At 39.5% G+C, this 22,815-nt stretch overlaps 1 protein-coding gene across 17 annotated transcripts in view; it reads left to right on the top strand.

The window, feature by feature from the left end:
- TRIM2 (tripartite motif containing 2) overlaps positions 1 to 17,173 on the top strand; it is a 91,877-nt gene extending 74,704 nt beyond the window's left edge. For 15 of the 17 annotated variants that reach the window (XM_031060871.1, XM_031061086.1, XM_031061122.1 and 12 more), the window contains 5 exons: positions 420 to 587; positions 7,331 to 7,511; positions 9,172 to 9,242; positions 11,649 to 11,789; positions 12,798 to 17,173. In XM_031060871.1, the coding sequence (XP_030916731.1) occupies positions 420 to 587; positions 7,331 to 7,511; positions 9,172 to 9,242; positions 11,649 to 11,789; positions 12,798 to 12,950 (714 nt within the window). In that variant the 3' untranslated portion in view covers positions 12,951 to 17,173. The remainder of the gene's footprint in view (positions 1 to 419; positions 588 to 7,330; positions 7,512 to 9,171; positions 9,243 to 11,648; positions 11,790 to 12,797) is intronic. The other 2 variants (XM_031061195.1, XM_005415592.3) reach the window with 1 other exon arrangement.
- Positions 17,174 to 22,815: the final 5,642 nt, after the last annotated feature.

The following is a 22,815-nucleotide window of genomic DNA, read 5'->3' as shown; positions in this document are numbered from 1 at the left end:
TGCAGCCTCTTCAGAGGAACTTCAGTGTATAATTACCTGGCTTGGGGGCACAACCAGTGGACATATTCCTATGTTTTCTACAGACGTAGCACTCAGTGCCTCAGTTTCCTCATTCCTAGTAAGGGAATAATACCATTCCCTCCCTCCAAGAGAGATATTGTGAAGCTAATTCATTAATGTTTGTGAAGTACTTTGAGATCACTGAAAAATCAGTGCAATAACATTTTCTATATTTTTGAAATTAGGGTCTTCTAAAATTAGATATATCACTTTCAAATATGGACTGTGTAAAAGTGGTTCACGTTCCCAGCTCTCTTCCTGATTATAATGTTGATTAGTGACTTGCTAAAATCGAACTCCAAGAAGTAGGTGATGGTCATATGTGGACATAATTTTAAAATCCCTGTTTTCTATTACAGATATTTTCCAATGATGGTCAGTTCAAAAGCCGTTTTGGCATACGAGGAAGGTCTCCTGGCCAGCTGCAGCGGCCAACAGGAGTGGCTGTGCATCCCAGTGGTGACATCATTATTGCAGACTATGATAACAAATGGGTTAGCATATTCTCATCAGATGGAAAATTTAAGGTACAAGTTACTATATGAACTCTCCTGAGCTTTCTCTGTCTTACAAAGGAATGCAAAGTAACGTTATTTTTCAAGGAATGACATAGTTTGGCTGTAGCTTAGTTTAAATTCCATTGTTGTGATGTGACCTGACCCAGCCACATGGTATAATTAATAGGAGGAGATCACAGCAGTAATGCTAATGTTACACCAAGCAGAGACAACATGTTCCATACTGGCTGCTTAGATGCCTTTCTGTAACTTATGGTTGAGGACAGCAAGTGCCAGCAAGGCTAGTTGGACTAGCTCAACAACCTTCATATCATTAGTACTCTGATTGTACAGAAGGGTGTGTGCAGATACATGTATGCACATAGACAAACACAAAATCTTACAAGGAGTACACGAAGCTCTTCAGTGACATGAAGGAGAAAAAGAAGGTAGCAGACTGATGATGACTTCCTCTTTTATGACATACTTCTCAGCAAATATAGTGTATAATTTATGTATGATCCTGTTGTTAATAAAAGCAAGGAAGAGTAACCCATGGTGTTGTTTCAGTGCTACATCATAAACAGGAGTGTTCTACCTGGTGTGGTGTGCACTGAAAAAACTGAAAGACAGTAATGATGTTGTAGGTTTCAGAAATCAGAAATTCTAACGAAACAGCTTCATATTCTCATAGCAACTCTGATCCCTTTAATGGGAATAAAATAAGACAGCAGCTACTACACTACATTGATGATTTCCAACCTGCAGCATTTATTTTGCTTGGGTTCAGGTGCAGTTCTAGAGAGAATTAAAGGTTTCCTCTACTTCCTCTACCAGTACCACCAGAGAACTGGTGCTGTTCTCTGAATGCCTGATACCAAGAATGGTGATGCACATTAGAGAGAGTCACCTCTGGCAGAGGTTAGCTGTACTCACTGGTCATAGGGATAATAGACCTGCAGGGAAATAGCTACCACAGTTACCTAGTTCTGGAGTCCTGCACTGGGCAGATATGGCCTGTTTGGCTAATCTTCTGGCAGCCTAGTGGCCAAAAAGCTCAGGTTCTGAGCTGCTCATGTGTGCAGCAAGAAATGGCCTTTCTTTGAGTAGTCTTTGCAAAGTGACAAATGCAAATAGGCAATTGTACTTGTGTAGTCCTCAGTGACCTCCATCTGAGAAACCAGTGTGTGCTCTTCTAGAAGTATCCAGATCATGTATAGACTTCAAGCTAAAGTAAAACAATACTAAAATGTAATGCAAGTGTTTAAAAAAATGGTTTGCATTTGCAGAGAGGATGTGATTTTAGTTGTCAAGTAATTTTGAAAACACACAGCTACACAGGAAAACCTTGGTTTTGGCTGAAGTTCTTAAATGAAATGAAAACACCAAAACAAACCCAAAGAAATATGTAATTTAGTTAAGAATCCAAATATTCTGATTATTCTAGGTGTGTTTTAAATAATTATTAACATCCTTAATGTGAACTGGACACAGAACATGGAGGGCTTGTTTTCCTGCCTTCTTAAGATATGCTGTAAATCCAGCATTTTGGATGGTGCCAGCTCTGGAGGAAAAAGCTCTGGAGAAGCCAGGATGCTATGTGTGATATACTACCAGCAGGGAGACAGGTATTGGAAAAAATTAATTATTAATGTAGTTCCTCTGATGTGAAGCCTAGATTTGTTTTCAATGTTTTCATTGGATTGCAAAAAAATGCAAAAGCTGTGTGATGTTGGCAGTGTTTGTGTGCTTAATACAAATTAATGTATCAGACTTCATAGCTCTTGGGACTAGAATGATTAAATGAGAGATGAAACATCAATTGTATAAAATACTATTTTTAGATTGAATGCAATAAGCCATATTATGAAAGGAAAAATAAATGTTTGTAGAAGTATTTTTTTATACAGAGGGTAGGCATAAGCACATAAGTGCAGGAGCTGGGGGAAGGGCAGGTGGCAGAGCACATGCATGGGGACAGCAGGAGCGAGGCAGTGGGAACACTGGGATGGGGGCATGGATGGGCACTGGGCACAGGGCCACACTGAGGAGCTGTAATGTGAGTACGGGGTCCTGTATTGGTGCAGCACTGGTTCAGGGGATCCTGTACTGCACAGTGCAGCTGGAGAGCTGTGATAGGGGGGACGGGTGCAGATGGGGTGAGCACAGGCCTGGGGGAACTGTGGGGGGACACACACAGGGTTGGGAGGTCATGCCCACTGAGGGTGAGGCTGTGATATGGGGACAGTCAGTGCCATGAAGAGATGGGACTTGTACTGGACATGATGGTGTAGGACTGGGAGCTGGACTTGATGATCCTTATGGGTCCCTTCCAGCTCAGGATATAATTCTATGATGGGGTTAAATAAAATATAATGGAAGCACAGAACAAATAAAATGTAATGGAAGCAGAGAACATAGATGTAACAGATCTAGCCTGTGGGAATCTGGGCAAAGCCTTGTAATTTTTTGTGTGTTGGCAGTGGTAATTCTTACGGGGGCCTTGTCAGATTAAATTGGGCAGCACTTGCTAAAATAACAGAGAGAGAGAATGGGATAATGGCATTTGCCTTCAAAGGACTGTGCCTGCAAGTCATTGTGTAAGACCTCTGATGCAGGTGGCCTGCTAGTTGTTAACTCAGCAATATCAGGGGGCTGTTTTGAGCTTAATCTAACTGTTTTTGATGTTATCCCCTCCCTTCTGTATTTACTTACATTCACTCTCCCTTGCAGAATTTTAATAGTCATGTGAGCCATAAGGCAAAGTTCTCTGGAGCCAGGCCCAGGCATGTCCCTGATTACAGCGCTGGACTGACTCCCTTTGGCAACCTCCAGTGCCAGGCAGAAAACTGTCACCTTCCTCAGTTCTGGCAGCAACAAAGACAGAGTTCTGTTTTCTCAAGGCTGTAAAACTTACATAAATGCAGAGGCGGGCAAACTCTAATCTAAGGTTGCACCAAAACATGAGCTTCTTCACATGAACAGCTGTACTATCCTGGATATGATAAAGACTCAGATTGGGTCTTAGGATTTGGGGCTTCTATTTCTGGCTACGCCACAGATCTCCTGGGTGACTAGTGATTTTCCATTTCACTTCCCAGTACTTTATTTTCTTCATCTGTAAGAGGCAGACAACAGTGCTGGCTTCCTCTGTCAAGTACTCTGAAATTGCTAAGAAAGCTGTTGCAGCCAATACAGCACTAGGCTAAGGAGAGAGGGCATGGTGAAGCAACTGTACCAGCTCCTCACCAAGTGGTCTTCAAACCTAGTGAAGGAACTGGACAACAGAGCGAAGAGAATGATTCCTGTTCCTCTGAGGATTGTTTTCTTTCTAGTTTTGAAGAGCTGTATATAAGATGACAAGCTTGTTATCAACTAAACAGGGCTCTGCAAATCAAGTTAGGATCAAGTTTAGATAAGTGGGAAAAGATTAAAGGAAATATTTTATATGTCAGACTTCTTCCTTGTTCTCACTAGTAGAATTAAGGAAAGAGCTATCTGAAGTTGGTTGCATGTACCGATGGGGATGGGTAGTATGGTTAAATGGTCACAGTTGAATTTTGACAGTCAGATAAATGATAAATCCACTCATTGTGTGATATTGCAAAGTGTGACAAAGCTGTATCTCCTTAATAGAGAAGTTCTCAAACAGGAAAAGATGGTTTGTTGAAAGTTTTTAATTAATCCCTGACAATCTTGAACCTTTCAGACAGCAACAAGCATGGTAAAGTTAAACTTAGCCCTAACATGCTTACTTCTACATTGGAAAAGTATTAATAAATTTTTATGTAGGCTGAATTTTTGTTTGTTTGTTTGTTTGGTTTGGTTTTTTTTGTTTTTTTTTTTACCTCTAGGAATATCCCACAGTAGAATATTTTCCAACCTGGTAGGGTGACTTTATAAACGCATGTTTGAAAACCAGTCTAAATTCCGAAAAGCCTATAAAATAAGGGACATAATGTCCCTGACTGAATTAAATTAAACACATTATTTGTATTAAGGGTGATTCATTATACTGTATTCATTTCTAATGGAAAAAAAGCCTGAAAATACTTCCATTCATACATTTAATGAGAGTGACTGAGTTTCATAATGTTCTGTTCTAAATAATCAAACCTATAATTCTAAGAAATTTTCTGAAATAAAAATATACAAAGAATATGTTCAGCCAGATCCAGTAATATGTCATCAGCATATTTTGATCTAAACTGGGAACAGATTTTTAGTAAAAAGCATTGCAAACTCTAGCTGGGCATACTTTATTGCTGCTTGCAAATTATATTTTAAACCTGGCCCAAGAATAGTGATTTTTATTACCCTTCTCAGCACTGAGTGCCCATTAATGTAGTATGTGATTTATTTGTTCTATTTTTCCATATGTGTTTATATGGGCATTAAGACACTGTACTCATGAGTCTGAGTCATTTTCCATAGGAATCCTGGAAAGATGGTAAGGAGGTGGTGCAATGCTCAAGCAGACAACCACATGGGCATCCCAAAGGAAAGAGGGGAATATGATTTAATCACCCCAAAGGAAATACATCTACAGATTTGCATTTGATTTATGGTTTTGCTGCTTTGTTGTTATGCAAACTGAATACATTTTGTAGGCCTGATATCTTTCCCCTGATGAACACAAAATAAATTTTAATAGTTTTTCCTGGGATATTTTAGCATGATTCAATTAGGTAGATTTTGCCTAAATGTTTTGCAGTTTATAACAGTGTATGTACATGAACATAAAACTGACACAAGATCATTGCATGTTGGCTAAGCACAGTCTTGAAGCTGCAAGATTTGCTCCCTGGCATTTTCTTTACTGGGGACTGAAAAAGGTTGTGTAGTGGCTTAGTAGCAGCTATCCTCAGGGTACCCAGGTGGCTTTATTTTAGGATCATTCTATTTTTTACCTGCAACCCCACCTACAAGAATGTACCATGCAATAGGAGCATGGGACTTACTAATGATAGGAGAGCTCCTTCTGTTTGCTTTGAAAACATCAGGGACATGAGAAAAATGAGTTAGGCAATGAATTTTCTCAATGCCGTGTAATCTGTCCCACTGCTACTCACCAATTGCAGGAGGGAGGGGAGAGGGGCAGAGAAGTGAGAAGTAGATGTGGCAGTTGTGAACATGGTTTAATGGTAAATATGACAATGTTAGGTTAATGCTTGGACTCAATCCTAGAGGTCTTTTCCAACTGAAATGATTCTATGACTCCCAGCATTGCTTGTTCTAGGGGTGATCTGTCTCACTCTGCAAAGGCAGTGAGGTGAAAGATGGCCTTGTTTCATAAATAAGATTAATATCTTAGTATATATTTTATTTAAATTGCAATGCAAACAGAAAAGTATGTTCTTCACCAAGATATGAATCTCAGCTTGTAGGATGTGTCTGTCACAAATTGCTATAGAATCTGAAAGTTCTGGAACTCATAATTTCAACAAAGCCTCTCTGGTGGATTGTCTGTCCAGTACAGAATTTTGAAACCAGCCTGAATATGTGCTTTGAAATTTGTCCATCAATTTAAAAAAAGGTCTATAAGCAGGATGCAAGTTGCTCCATTCCAACACAAACAATTGGGTATTTACAACCTTTTTGAGCTGAAAGGTCAAAACCCAACTGATTTCATGTAGATTAAAACAGTTTCCAGAATCCTGGCCTAAAAAAAGGCTGAATGGTGAAAAATGCGGAATGGATTGTGAGGTGATCCTAAGTCTTCTGGTACATGCCCAGGTAGCTCATGGATTCTTTGAAGTCTTGGTCTCAATTTCTGCTTGCTCTGTTGCTTAGATCCTCTTTTAAGAATCCCTTATTTTTAAACCTACTAAAGCATGCTTCTGGCATTTTTGGATTTGACAGCTCTCTAGCCTTTCCAAATAATTTACTTTTATGAGATCCATCTCATCTCCACTGAACATTTTTCCAGTGAAATATTGTATACAATTCCCCTCCTGTTGCTGATTATGGATTGTGCCGACAGATGGTTTTGGTAGTCACAAGGCCTATTTAAAATGATGGAAATAGTTTTATTTACCTAAGACAGGAACAAGCTTTGATTTGTTTAGTGTTTCAAAGATTACTTCATTTGCTGTTTGGCAACATGATCCTCTCCCCTTTGCAGTTTTCAGCTGACACTTTGTGTGTGTAAGCGGCAAGTGAAGCAATCTCATGTGGAATCTGGTGGGAGATAGAGGTTAACCTGAGCTTTAGCTCTGCTCAAATTCTGAGAGCACTCAGAAGGTTCTGGTGTCTTACTAACCCAAGGAAGGCAACAGAGAACATCATAGCATACATCCCACCCAGCCCTGATGCTCCAAGAACTCTGACTTCTTTGATTCAGGCAGTGATAAAGATGTCTCTTGTCCATCAAGGTGGTTGTTGGACTCAGGAACAGCACACAATAGGAGACAAGAGTCCTTTCTGCTTGTCTGCCTACCCTGCTGCTACCCCAATGCTGGATATACAGACATTTCTGACAGGTTTATCAAGTCACACAAAATGACTGTATTTCTTATGAGTTATCTATTTGGACTCAGTTGCTGAGGTGGCAGATTTTTCAGTTCAGAAAAGACATACAGAAAGCAGACTTTATTTTCAGCTGAAGAAAAAACTATGAAGTACATGGTAAGAGCTGATAAAAACTATTGCTTCCAACTTTTGATGAAAAAAGCCTCTCCATTCTGCTCTGTGCCTGTAATACAATCTTTAAACTCTACTAATTAATTTCTGTCATGCCAACATATTTTCCTGTTTTGTGTTTTCCTGTTTAGGCCAAAATTGGGTCTGGAAAGCTCATGGGCCCTAAAGGTGTTTCGGTGGATCGTAATGGACACATCATTGTAGTGGACAATAAAGCATGCTGTGTCTTCATCTTCCAGCCAAACGGGAAAATAGTCACCAGGTTTGGAAGTCGAGGAAATGGTGACAAGCAGTTTGCAGGTACACTTGATGGTAATATGTAAATCCCCTTTTCTTGCCTCTTCTGCTCACATTTGCATGATGTTTGAGCATGTTGAAGATGCTGTATCCTACCCCTTTATCCCCCAGGGGAGAGGTTCTGCTAGACATACAGCTCCTATTTGCTTGATTGGTCAGGCAGACTGCAACATCTGTTCTGCAAATGTAACTGTAACCAGATTGTTTCATCTACCTCCCAATGCCTGGAAACATTTCAGATCAGTGACCCAAGAAAGACTGGTCTTAACTAGCACTTTATAAGAGCATTGTAATTGCCACACTAAGCTGTTCAGCACAATCAACTCAGATGCTGTGCTTTGTGTTTCCAATCATCAGACACACAAACCCCAATGCCCTAAGTGGTATCCCTTAGAAAATTAGTGTAATGGGGTAGTGTTAAGATTGAGATCAGGAAGGCAGAGTTATGGAACAGCCAATGTAAGTTTGGGGAAATAGCCATTTATACTCAACTGACTTCTTGCACATGCTGTCTTTCAAGTAGAAGATGCATTTAAGTTTAAAAAACAGAACAACCCTGCTGATATATTTTAAGTAAGTAGCCATTCTTTCAAAATTTGCAATGAAGATGCCAAATTAGGTATGCAGGTCATTTTACAGGTGTTGGGTCATCTTTAGTATGTAGTTTCATTGGTCTGATGTTTTGACTGGTTCACAGTGAAAGAGAGGAATAGCATCAATGTGTTTTTATCCTAAGATCTCTTGCAATGTGTTATGGCATAATATATATAATTTATGAGAGCTTGGGCTCTAAGACAGCTAAATTTTCTGGGTATCTGAATTTCTTTTCATTCAAAAATTTGCAAAAATATGTCCTGAAAATAAGTAGGCAAATACTTCCTAACAGTGCATTTGAGAAATATATCACCTCTTCTTGCTGATAGGCTACAGAAAACAGGTAAATTGTCAATACTTGAATGTTTTCATTGCAAAATTTTTCTTTCTTTCAAAACTCTAAACTTTTGTTATAGTTTACCCTGATATACTGTGAAAACTGAAACTGAGTTTTGTTCTGTTTAATAACTCAAAATAGCGCCAAGTGTTTTAATTTGGGTACTTGCCTGTTTTCCAGCTACCATTTGTTTTTTACTCAAATTTGTACACATATTTCAATACACAATGTAAAGGAAAAAATGTCCTTTTTTTCCTGACAGGGTCTTCTAAGTAACTTTTTTATTTATCTTAAAACTTGTTAGCTCAAATGCTTGTAAGATGTGAGCACATAGAGCATAAAATACTTCAATTAAGAATTTAGAGGAACATTTTTGATAACAATTTCCAGTGTATACACAACTTTATGCTTAAGCACTTCATGTTTTGTCTTGTTAATAAGCCCATAAATCTCTGCATAGTCATATGTATGCAAGACAGGGAGAAATCAACAATGCTTATTGGTAACAATAGCTGACAACTGGTTGAAAAAGAAATTATTTGTGTTTACAAAAAGCATGCTGAGCTTTTAAAGAAACCATGAAGCAAAATTACTCTTAATTTGAAATTGGTATTCCCACTTGAACTACTATTCTCAGAAGCCAAACATAATATAGTGGCAGGCTGATTTTTTTTAAATTTAACCATACTTTTTATTTTAATGGTATTACTATTTTTTTCTTCTTCTTCTTTTTCTGCATTGCAGGTCCTCATTTTGCAGCTGTAAACAGCAACAATGAAATTATCATTACAGATTTTCATAACCATTCTGTCAAGGTACTGTCAATGGCAACTTGGAAAGTTGCCACTTTAATTTTATTATGATACTTTCTTGGGGAAAACAACATATTGTTAAAACCAAAGAGATCACACTCCATATAGGGAGTGTGATACAGCTCTGCTATAGGGACAGCACTTTCAGAGAACTTTGCATGCAGTGCATCGCTTAGTAAAGATACAGTCCATTGCCTTTGGTGTCACTATAATGGTGTCTAATACAGTTGCTTAAACATAAATAAGTAATTTCAACTTTACTTACTTTTAGTATCCCTCTGCCAAACCTGTTATTGACCCTGTGTCCTGTCTTCTTTTAAAAGTCTGGCTTTTGAATTTCTCAGTAAAAGCTTTCCACATTTCTAGTTGTAAAATTATAGCAAAGTAAAGATACACGACAGTCTTTAAATTACATACCTATAAGCTTCAAGATTACTGGACCCATTTTACAACCTGATTCTCTTAAAACCCATGTAACTATTAGTTTTCATTCAGTGCCTCCTGCACTGGACAAAACTGGCCACTAGTCCTTACACCCATGGGAATTCCTGACTCTCAACCTGTTAAAGTCATGGTATGATAGGAAGTTTATTTGTTTGTCCCAGTAATAAACCAAACCAAGGAAACATGCTGAGATGTGTTGGCAAATGTCTCTGAAGGAGACACAGGCCACTTCAGAAATGTCTCTCCTGTGTGTGTTTGTTCTCAGGCATTCCCTTTCCTACACTTCCTGCGCGTGCTCTTGTGCCCTCCCTCTACAGGAGAGAGCAGCAGGAGGACAGAGGCAGGACGCTATTCTACCTGGGCCCTCAGGACATGTGTGTCAGTCCCACACACCAACAAAATAAAATCCCTAGCATTTCATCTAATGCCTATTTTGACTGAACATGAAGTTGAACCCTCAGTCTAGTTCTTCACTATTTCTAATTGAAAAAATAAATTCTATGTATTCACCTGAAACAGGAGGTTGCTGCCTGAGCGTAGACACCTTTGTGTCCTGAGCAGTGCTGAATCACCGAGGTCTGGAATAGCAGCCTTGCTTGTGCATCCTTTTGGAATTGGTGAGGAAGTAGCAGCTCGTGGTTTGGATTACAACACGCAAACCAGGACTGCTGCAGGAGCCCTAAAGCAGCAGGAGGCCTCTGACTCCATAAATTACCTCTCCATATGCAAGGTTTGCCTGGTAACAAGAATGCCTGGAGAGGCTTAACAGCAAGGGGCAAACTGAAATGAAAAAAAAGCAAGTGAAGAAATGTAAGAAGTGTGGCGTCCTAGAGGATTTATAATTATTACATTCCTAATGAGAACAGAGTGTCCCATCTGTCTCTGGTGTGACTCAGTGGGATACAAATGTTACTTGTTACAATTTGGTACTAACCAGAAGAGATTCTTATTTCTGTAGTGTTCTCTAAATTGGTACATATAACTGTTGACACTCTGGAGAGTTTATAAACTGAGAGCAGAGACTACATCTTCTTTTAAATAATAAATTATAAATAACTAACTAAATAAATTTCACTCTTATGAGTCCCAAAGCTACTTCCTGCCACCAGTGTCTTGAGTTAAACAAGCTCACTCAGCAACATTTTTCTCCCATCCCCATTAACCTTCAAGGATGTTCCTTCCCTCAGGCATCTTTTATGGAAAATCCTGTGCAATGTAGACTTCTCTCTCATTTGGTCACTTCAGCCCAGGGAGAGAGCAATATATCTTTGTCTATTTTTCATTGGTTGGCTTTTTTTAATCATTATTTTCTTTCATCCTCTGAGGCACTAACTTGGTACTTCATTAATTTCCTCCCCTAAATGTTTTTTCTCTATTCACTGTGGGTGCTTGAGAGCACAATAATTCCCTGACATCTTCCACCTTATCAGCACTTCAGTGTCCGCTTGGCACTTGTCGGGTCTTTGCATCTTCTTGTGCAAGCCACAGTCAGTCTCTAAGAACTCTGTTGGACCTTGTGCTGTAGCTGGGCCTGGATGCAAGATGGACAAAAATATTTTAGAGATGGCTGTGGACTGTGTAAATGACATATTTTGTATCTTGTGTGGTCCCATTGGTGCATCCAGGTCACTGACAGAATAGTCATTGATCAGCTCCATCTTTCTGCTGTCTAAACCTGTTATCATCACAGAGAATTCAGTTGCTGACCTGTCTACAGAGAGCAGCATGCCATGATTTGCAATGTGTGTTAGATTATGGAAGCAGAGAAGAGAGCATCTGCTCCATTGTGTTTTAGTTCCAAAGAAACAAAGTACCCAGTGCTGCATCTGCATTCAGCTCTTTTCAGTTCAAGATGCACAAGCTGCAGAAGAATTCTGGGGCCCTTTGCCTCCATGTCTGAGATTAATCAGGTCTTATAATTCTTGATACCATGCCATATTTAGGTTGTTGTTTTAACCCATACAGGTCTTTAACCAGGAGGGAGAGTTCATGCTGAAGTTTGGATCAAATGGAGAAGGAAATGGGCAATTTAATGCACCAACTGGAGTAGCAGTAGATTCTAATGGAAATATTATCGTAGCAGATTGGGGAAACAGCCGAATACAGGTAAAAATTTCTGTATTTCAAAGGTGCTTGATTAAAACAACTAATGGTTTGCTAACTCTGGCCTTCAGACTGCCCCAGAAACACCATCAGCATTAGAAGTGATGTGGTTTCTCACACCATCCTTTTATGCCTCATTGTCCACTTTCAGACCTGGTGGTATTACATTGTGAGCTTTTCAGTGTGGCTGCTGGCAGCTCTGATGGCCACTGTGACCAAGGATTTTGGTGCCAAGTAGTTCCCCAAAAGTTTCTTGATGACTTATGAGACTTGCAAGCATTGCTGAGATGGTAGTAATTTATAATCACCATAACAGAAGATCAGAGACATAGTGGAAAATATGAAAAAGCAAATGACCTGAGGTGAATGCAGCAGATCTTTATCATCTTTTTAAATGTTGAGAAATTATTCTGCTTTCAAGTTATGAGAGTTGCACTCTTTTTATCTTTTAAGTGCTAATCACAAGGTCTTCCTGTTTGCCAAAGAATACCTAATAAATAAGTGTATGTATTATTTCCACTGAATATAAAACTGAGGGAGCTGCTTATGAGCTGTTCTCAGGAAGTACTGTCAACAGGGTAAACAAATTTCTGGTTTTCTCTGTGTGGGAACCTAAGAATCAGGCTAGCCACAACAGTGATTTTGTTAGGAAAACAAGGCATTGGTTGAGTTCTCAATTAAGTTTGATTTATTGTAGTTGACTATTTTTAGAATAGGAACAGCTGAGTTTCTTATTTTTATTATTATTATTTTATTGTGTGTTAATTCTTGCCAAAGATCCTGGTGGCTATACTTAGTTCTTTTTAATCAGAACATACATTTGTATATAAACTTGCATATTATGAGATAACAGAACAGACTTTGCCCTTGTTTATTCTATTGTATGTCCACTGTTTCAGAAATGAGCGTTATAACGGTATAAGAGAGACTTATAAGAGAGCTGACTACTTTGTGTCCGCTACTTTCCTTTTTTATTCATAACATTTATTCTGTGCTTTCTCACCCTCAAAGGTTTTTGATGGAAGTGGATCATTTTTATCCTACATTAACACCTCTGCTGACCCCCTTTATGGTCCCCAAGGTCTGGCTCTTACTTCAGATGGCCACGTTGTAGTCGCAGACTCTGGAAATCACTGCTTCAAGGTCTACCGATACTTACAGTAGCAATGTGCTCTGGAGCTGGATAATCACCCACCCTTAAGAAAAGACTCATCCTAGAGATCCAGTGCAGGAGATCTCCTACTTTGTGTTTATTTTAATAACAAAGGAGTCTCTTATGGACTTCTTGTGATTATTTCCAAACTTACTCTGTTTACATAGGACTTGCACCTCTTATGTTTCTCACTGAACTTTTTGTTGTCAGTGTTAATTAAAAAAATCCTCTGTAACTGAAAGACAATGTGAAATTAAACACACACTGCATCCTATGAAACTGGAATTAACTAATAAGGCAAAAATGAGAAAAGTTTGGGAAAAGTCCCCAAAGCTTTTTGATGACTGCAAAGGATAGCTCCTGCTCAGAGCTTCCAAATTTAAAGAACTATCATTCTTACATGTTATTTAACCCAGGGGTGATCCTGGGAATCTTCTAGATCTCATTATCATGGTAGGTATTACACTTCTAACATTCTTCAGTCTTACTGTGTATAACAAGTAGGTCCTTTTAGTATAAGGTTAAGTCTCACAAAATCCGTCTAGCTCTAACCGTCAACACAGCTCAGTGTTTAGCACTATGAGAATCAATGCAAATTCCCTACTCATGTGGAATTAATGAAGGATTGTTTCATGCGGCCGTTTTTCACTCTTCCTCTTGCTCAGTGTGCAGGAAGGACTTTACAGAGACCTGACATTTCTAAAGCTCTGGAAAAACTTAATTGTAGCGATACATTAGTGGGAGAGGAATTTCTGTATGACCACAGACCTTCTGACACCAAACTAGTTCATTAGGATCAGGGTTATTACAATGTCAAGTCAATTAACCTCATGTGTGCCACTCTTTCGTACGTGTTCATTGCCATGTTTCCTTACGGCAACTCATTGTATTAACCTCTAAAATAAGATGCAGCTTCACACAGGACAGAAAGCCAGAGAAGTACCCTGTGGAGGACCTACATTATACAACCAAAGGAACTGTGGTAAACAGAGGTTGTATAGGAAAGCCAAGGGTTACCAAAGCTATTTGTTTTTATGTGAGAAAAAATACGTTACAAATAAAAATGAATTTGAACCAATTCCTGAAGTCCTTCATCAAAGGGAATTTTGTTAGAGGACAAAACAAGGACTGTGAGATTTGTTCCAATTTGTTTGTATGTATGTATGTATGTATGACTGATTGACATAAAAATTAAAAAAAAGTAAATGTGGGTTATTTCAGCAAACTGGAACGTATGTATGATAATTGACAATGGCAGTACTCTGAAAAATGACCTTTCTTCCTCTGCCAGATCTCTCTACTGTGTTCTTTGTTGAAGTATTAATTTAACTGGAAATGCTTACAGGCATGGTTCTGTTTTTAATGTTTGGTTTGTTGGGGGTTTTTAAGTATGACCTTGTCCTTTCTAAAGTAGCATTGGCTTTATTCTTATTTCTATATCCAGTGGTCAAAGGTTGAATTGCTGCTGTAGCCTGATATAGATAGAGTGGTGCTCCCTTTTAAGTGTTGCTTGAGGAGCTGTGAGCTTGCTGCCAATGCCTACAATAGCCTGGGAAGTGCTGTCTTTCCTTTCTTATTTTTAGGGCCTTGAAACAAAAGGGCATTGGGTCAGAAACAAGGGAGTATTTTAAGCATGTTTGCAAAATGGAAGGAAATCTTTGATAAAATTTCTTTTTATAAGTATTTGTCTTATTTCTAAAATGTAAGGTGGTTGTTTCGATAAATTTGAGAAAAACTAATGTTTTTTTTCTAAAGTTGCATTTGACTTGTAAAAATGCAGACCCCAAGGTTATTAAATGGGGGGTTTGTCTGGTTTTTAATTACTGTTTCCTGAAGATATTTCCTCTTCTTTCCTTTGTTTATTTTTTGCACATAGAATCAATTTAAAATTTCTCATGCCAATACAAGTTTCCTTATTTCATTGGAATAAATATTTTGTGCATGAAGCTTAAGGACTGTATAACGAAGCTAAGAAACTGGTGGTAACATTTATGAATATTAAAACTCACATTTGTTATTACTAAGAGAACAAAATATCCTCTGCTTGAACTGAGTTTGTCCTAAAATTCTGAAGATGGTATCTTGGTCATTACAAATAAACTGTCCTATCAAAATTTAACAAAGCTGTAGATCAAATTTTCATTCTAAGTGTCCTTATAACACTTTCTGACATTGGAAGACCCTTAAATAGCACATCAGTGAAGAAAAGGCATTTGAACTGTATTTAGTGATAAAGAGAAGGGGTTGCAATAAAGGGATTGAGATAAAAACTTTTAAAAATGGGCTGTGGCTGTCAGTTATCACATTGAGTTCCGAATTTGGATTTTTAGAATACAATTTTACTAAGCTTACATGTTTACCCCTCAGAAAACATTGCCCCTCTGTTGTCAGGTACTTTGAGAAGCATGAAAATCAGATCCTAACCCATACAGCAAAATAGATACTTAAGACTGTGCTATTCCATGTATACACTTTTCTTCAAAAGCTTTTCAGTCCTTTGGTCCATTATTGTATAGCAGGATTTTAGATAACCCTTTGAACCCAGTGCATCCTGATGAAATAAGTGAATTCTGCACATAACCCTCCTCACAACCCAGCTCAAAGCTATTAGGAGTTTTGTGGATTTTTTCTTAAAATTGAGTAGTTTTTTGGATTTTCAGACATTATCAGCAGAGCAGCACCTAAAGAATGCCATGAATTTGAAGTTATTTCTGATAGCGAATGCTGTCAGCTTCAAATTTGGTGGCGTAGGACATTCCCTTCCAAGGTCTGACCTTATCTGCCTGGCACTGGGAAAGGGAGAAACACATTGCTTTTACGGTGCTTCTAAGCCAACTTCGCTAAAATGCTTGGCTTACAAACCTTACAAAGAGCAACCAAAGCAGAAATTCTGCACTTAAAAGCTGGCAGACTTTTTCTCATCCAATTAAGGGAAGGTCAGAATTGCACTATGTGATTTGCTGAGTTGTTAGCATTTATTAAAGGCTTTACAGGCACGCTGCTGCCAGGTTTCAGGTGTAACCAAATGTCCCCTTGACTTCCCTGGAATGCTAATTGAGTAGCAGCACAGCATGAATGGTGAAAGTATGTGCCTCATTTAACTAATCTTCAACTCAAAAGTAATCTCAAAAGGTTATTAGATCTTGTGTCATATAGGGCATTTTAGGACAAACTAGCCAACTGTATTTTCATTGTTCAGTGAATAGAATAAAAAGATCTGTTCAGATAAATCCAACATAAACAATAGGAGAGCTTTGCATAGGCTAAACCAGCACCAATGTATTGAAAAAGAAAACGAAAATGGTTTAGGCAAGCAATTGCCTCATGAAGATGGAGTGCTATTTACTAGTAAATGCTCATCTGTTCTGTAAAAGCTAGAGGGCTTTTGATTTTATGTCAATATTTTTTATAACAAGGATCTAGTGTTGCCATAATGAGAACTAGAAGTGCCCAATAAGTTGTGTTTGTTATAAAGAAATGACCTTCAGCTGTGGGAGACAGCTTGTTATGAAATCATGATGTAAAGTCAAACTTTCTTCAAGAATTCAAGCAGTGATTGTCTGACCTGTTTGTGGAAAGTGTACAAAAGGTATTTGTACTATGGAGTGGCAAGGTTCCTAACAGGTCATTTTATTTCTGACGAATGTACAGCACTTCAGTCAATGTTTGTGAGCAACACAGCCTTAACCCTGACACTTTTTCTTTGGCTTTATGACATGGGAATGTTCCCTAAGTTGCGTAGTGTATGGCAGCAGCCCCCGATAGAAATCTCTACCAGTTGATATGCTGCAGCTTTCCAGTTCTAGGAGTGTTTCCAGTTCTTTTTTCCATGTTTTTTTAAAATGTTTTTGTACATTCCATCTTTGTAATATATGTTTTGTGTATATGTAAGCCTTGCACTCTCTTTACACTCATAATGAAATATTCTTCTCACATGTTTTTTTGTTGTCGATGATGATGTTTTTGTTTATTTGTTTTTTTTTAATCCCTATGAAGCTAAATACAGAGCTTTTCTCCTTAAGGTCAAGGATGAAAGATGCACATCAAAGTGTTTGTGTGTGCGTGCGTGCGTGTGTGTGTAGTTTTAGCTTCCTGTGTGCCATGGTATTCATAATGCTTTAGCTGACAAAAAAATTACTCTGTCTTGGAAATGTAGGAAAACCGGAGTCAAATGTGTACCTTTACCACGCACAAAAATTTCAAATAATAAAAATAAAGCTTGTTTCCTCTGTTATTTTCATGGTTGAAGATTTATTTTTCATATGTCTCATACTCACTTGTCCCTAAAAGTAACCCCATAATGCAGGAAGACAGGTATTTTTTTCCAGTTTTCTTCCCTGACACCACAGGTCACAGGCTAAGGAAATTGTGATTTTTTTCATGGGTGTTAAATTTTTATGTTGACACAGAAGAAAGACGGACTTGAGTTCTTCTTGGGAAGAAGGTGCAGAGTAGGAGCTTCCTTGTTCCTCTCGTCTTTCTTCAGTCCAGGAAATCAAAATTAAGATTTTCATTGGTGGCAGTAAGATTAAGAGCTGTAAGCTTTTCTGCTTGCATCACATAGGTACACAGTACCTTTTAGTTGAGGTGTGATATAATCTTTCAACAGTCTGTTGCAGAAAACCAAATTAAATTATTGTGGAGAACAGACAATTTGCCTTAGGAGTTCAGTCTGACTCGGTTCCTGTAAGAACAAATTTCCAGCTTGTATTAACTTCAATTTCACATAGTACCTATGTCTTCTTTGTTACTGGTGAACTCTCCAAACTGGAATAATTTGAGAACGCAGTGTGACTGGGAACTTGCTCATGAAGTAAGACAGAATCTTCAGATGCATCATTTGGCTTGGATGCAACCTCAATGGAGGGGACTAGCAGGGTCAGGGAAACCCCCAGTGATGAGTGTTTGCTCAGCGGCAGGACAGTCAGAAATGAGACAGCTGAAATACTGAGCAGCTGTCCATTTTTGTGGCTCTTTCCCCCAAACCCTCTAGAGGAATATGTGTTTTATTCCTTCTTGCAAGTCACAGGGAGTGTCAGCAGCCATGTTTCGAGGCCTCATTTTTCTCCTAAAGACAAACTTAGTACAATGGATCAGTTTTGGTTTTCTGTCAGTCTCCAGATGAATACATGCTCATAGACTCTTGGTGCTGAATGTACTTGTCTATCTGTCCTGAAATTCAGATAATTACGAAAGGCTTTATTTGTCTGCCAGCTAAAAGAACACACATCTTGAAGCCGAGCAGTGTTGGATTGACATTCAGAGTTGCAGAGCACTTGTTCCTTCCCATGTAAAAAAAGATCACGAAGAATAGAAGCAAGAGCACAGCATTTCCTGAAACCACTGGACTTAGTAGTAAGATGCTTGTTACATTCCAAATCTTTTCTTATTGATAGGCTAGAAATGTTTTCTGTTCCCTGGATTACTAGAGCAGAGGCTCTTCATCACTGAGCAAAATCAGACAGACAGGCTGAACACTAATACCAGAGAACACTTTTGCTTACCAGAAAATATCTGCAGTAAATGACCAACTTCCTCTTTGACCCTCTTGTGGTACTTATTAAAATACCTAAATAAGGCAGCAGAATCTTTTAGGAGTTCTGTAAATAGGACTAGAGAACCCAGTCTCACCAATGAGTAACGATGTCAGGGAGAACAGGGCCAAAGTAGCTAAAGGAGCAGTACTTTGGGCAGCCAGGCTTTATGTCTTTAGAGTGGTACTCCTTAACATGTCATTGCATGTTCAAAAACGTTTCCTTGTTCCTTCGCCTGACATTCTCTCACATCCAGCTGTGCTGCTCTGCAGTTAACTTTCCCCAAAGTTTTACTGACAGTTCATGTGAATGCTCCCTAATTTGGACCAGACTGAACTATCTCAGTGGAGTGGAACAGTCAATGTCATTTCTATGGACAGATGTTCTCCCTAGGCAGGCCCCAGCTGTGCTGGTAGAGGAGATATCCAGCACTTGCTGCTCATTGCTACACGTAGTTGAAGGCTGCTGCCCTCAGGTTTGTTCTGAGCTAGGCACATGAATGCCTTGTTCCTTCAGAGAAATGCCTCATCACTAAAATCCTAGTGTTTGAGCTAGTCACCTTGAGGATAACTGTAATGCTCACTTCTGCCTAGCAAAGCTGTGGAAGCAGTAAGTTTTGGGGGAGGGCCAGCTAGCATTTCTCACCAAGGGTTTTTCACTCAAGGGTTTGTAGGGAGAACATCTGCTTACATTCCAAAAGCTCATTCAAGGATGAAATGAGGCAGCAGATGCTGCAGACTGGCCTGTATGGGATACTCATGGATCATATTGCTTCCTGATGTGTGGTCACAGCCCATGACAGACTGCTTGGACCCCAGAGAAGTTGGTATCACACCCAGGGGTGAGCATTTCCTTGTCCTCCATTCTCTACTGCTGTGAGTCATACAGGTGCTGTGGGAGGCAGCCACAGGACTCGAAAGGCTTGCTCTTACCCTTCTAGAAATAAACTGATCTGCTATTAGAAAGGAATGAGAAGAAAGTGTCTTTACAAACAAACTGTGGGCCTGATACATAGATAAGGCCAGATATAGCAAGGTGAAAGAAGCAATGGGAGAAACCATAAATTCCATAGGAATTCCACTAATTGACACAGACTGTTACTCACTCAAGACTCCGCTAAATCTCTGGATTTAGAGAAAAATAATAGAGACACAGAGAAAAAGAAAAGTGGAAGGGGGTAACATGTCTGGGAAATTAGGATAAAAAGAAGGCTGCATTCACTAAAAATTTGAGAGAACCCATGGGAAATGCCCCATGGCCTCTCCCTTTATTTGAATTAAATTGCAGGACTCCTCTGTCTCCTTTTTGGTCATAAACCTCTGGTGTTTGTGGATTAATTTTCCTGACATATTCAACTTGAGCTCTTCCCTTCTGAAAAAATAGCTCATGTAATTAAGACTGTGCTATGGCACATATGTATGAAAGGAACAAAATCAAACCAGGACAATTTTCATTCTCTACTGGCTAAGCTTTACTGTCCTTTTAAAACAGAATTTCAGATTCAAATTCAGCTACAGTCAATTGTAAGAGCAAAATTAAGGAGAGTAGAAATTTCATCTCATCCAAGCATAATTACCCTGACAAAGCACTGTATTTTCTCTAACTCAGGAACAGTGGAAAACTATTTTGACCGGTACTTAAAGATCTCAGTCAGACTCCTAGAATAGAAAATGTAGCCCAAATTGTTAAAGCGTAAGAAAATCACAGGAAAATGAGAACAATATTCTAACAGAAAGACACACTTATAAGTCTCCATTACACTGTATTTTCATCCATTGTCTTGTTTTTAGAATCATAAGACTAGCAGTTTTGTGAAATACCACCTTTAGACATTCTGAAGCCCATTAAAAATGCCAGGCCTTTATGTATTTTAGGAGTCATTCATTCCACTTCTTGCAGTAATGGAAAACCACCCCTCAAATGACAAAGCATTGAGATACACCCTTTTGTTTGGGACCTCTTTCACCCAGTGGTCTTTCAGCTAATTAGTTTTGATCAGGTGCTGCAGAATGTGGGAGATTTTAGGGAACATCCTATAACATAGCAAATTGAACCTGGTGATGTGGCCATTGAGAGGAAAGCTCATATCTTTACAACAAATTTGCTGGGTGAAGGTATGGGGTTAACGTGTTTGAAATGGGTCTCAGTGTCTGCACTAACTTTGGGCAGCAGGTTTGTTGCAGAGACCACACAGATTGGCTCCTGAAAAAAACAAGGGTCTGCAAAAGCTGGAGTTTCTGAGCTTTGGGGTAAAATAGTAGGTACAAGGGGGGAGATGTGGTAGGCAATTCAGGAAGGCTCTACCTTCCTATTACCTCAGCCAATGGGGAAAGAAAGAGGCAACATGAGGCCAGGAGTTTAGGATAAAAGGAGGCTGTGCCATCTGAAACCTCCAGAGAGAAAACCCTGCAGGTGTGTGTCCCATTGGACTCTCTCTCTTTATTTGAATCAAGTTGCAGGATTCCTCTGTCTCCTTTTTGGACATAAACCTCGGGTGTTTGTGGATTTTCCTGACATTGTGAAACGGCTTCAGGGCTGCCAGGGCACTTGGGTAAGCTGAGCCTGGCTGTCCCCATGATGCCCAGAGAGGCCATCTAGAACAGAGGCTAGACAGTTAAAGGAATAAAGTAGGTGTTTATTAAAAGGCCTTCAAAGGATACACCTTGGGCACTACAATAGCCTTGCCATGGCTCCACCCAAGATGGATCCCAAGTCACAAGTTTTCACATTTTTATAAGTTTTGGTCCATTTACATTTTGGGGTTAATTGTCAAATTATAGCTTCAGGTTATGAAGTCCCATCCTCCCAGATTGCTCTCCTCAATTCACTGCTGTTTATACCTTTTGGGCCTGAAGCTGCAGCAGTGCCCTTGGTTCTCAGGCTGGAAAAGGATTGTTTTATATAACTAACCTGTGAAGAGAATTTGCTAACACTTGATGTGAAGTTCAGAGTTATCTACTAATGCAGTACAGAATCTGGAAAATATGGAAGCTAATCTTAAGGCATCACCCAAGGGCCATGGGCAGAGAAAACCTGCAGAGCCACTTGCCCCAACATCACTTAAGAGCATGTTTTGGAGGTGGATGGGCTCTCTGGGTTGCTGTGATCACATTCAACCTCTGAAACAAGGAATGCATTCCAGCTGTGGTTCCAGGTGTGTGCTCCAGCCATGTGCTGGCTCGGTCTGGGGGTGACACCTGGGTGTTTGCTGGCAGTCTACTTTCACAAGTAATGGGGAGATGGGAGCACTGCTGCCGCATGAGTACTGAACAGAAGACACGAGGTACTCGCCCCAAGCCCATGTCAAGAGTGAATGCCCCTCTGAAAACCCCTCCTTCCTCTCCTCTTCCTCTACTGCAGGCAGCGTGTTCAGCTCTGACACCCACCCTGCCATTCATATGTGTTGCTCAGAGAAAACCTAGACTGCAATCGGGACTTTGCAAATGTTGCAGCAACCATTTGCTTGCCAGCAGCAGAAAAAACAGCGGAGCTCAGTTTTGTTTCAGGCTGCGAAGGAGCAGGAAGGGGCCCAGACCCTTGGACTGCAGTGGTGAGGGTGACAGGAGGAAAAGAACTGTCACAGGGAGCATGGGGACATAGTCACTTTAAGGGCCGGCCAAAGGAAATGAAAAGCAGGGAGACAGGAGCCCTTAACAGCAGATGAGGGGGTGTAGCAACAGATTTCATCCTGAGTTAGCAAGCTGAAAATGTGATGCACATGAGAAAGAACAAAAAGCTTTGTATTAAAAATGTCTTTTCTAATTTGCATTTCATTTTTAGTAATACATCGGTGTGCACAATGAGGAATGGGATCATTGGCTGCACGGAAAAGAACACCAGGTTTCAGGGAAGGGGTCACCTTGCAAAAGGCATCGAAAATATTCACAGGAAGTGCCTGAACATCTCAGCTTGCACATTTTCATTTGCTTGCATTTTAACTCTTCGTATGGCAGATACGAAGCCACTGCTGTTGCAAAGCAATTTCCCAGAACTTGCTGCAGCTGAAGCAAAGTGATTTACAGCACAAGTAATAATTAAAGCAAGCCGTCAATAATTAAAGTTGCTACAACAGTCATCGCAATGAACAACTGCTTCAAGCAACACCAGATGTGGCCGGGCCCTTCTTTCCACAGGCAGCGAGGGCTTTATTTTTCCACATCCCGTGGAATGCGGAAAAATAAAGCCCTTTCGTACAGTACAATACGCGTGGCGTTAGACCACGGTTATCATGTCCTTTTTGTGCCCTCATTTTTATTCTATGGTAAAAAAAAAAAAAACAAAAAAAACAAACCACAAAAACCCAACAAATAAAAACCCAAACTAAACGAACAAAAAAAAGCCA

The sequence above is a fragment of the Geospiza fortis genome, unplaced genomic scaffold (assembly GCF_000277835.1).
Source record: "Geospiza fortis unplaced genomic scaffold, GeoFor_1.0 scaffold40, whole genome shotgun sequence".
In the NCBI taxonomy this organism is placed as follows: domain Eukaryota; kingdom Metazoa; phylum Chordata; class Aves; order Passeriformes; family Thraupidae; genus Geospiza; species Geospiza fortis.
The sequence above is the reverse complement of the archived record's forward strand: the minus strand, read 5'-3'. Positions and strand labels throughout refer to the sequence as shown.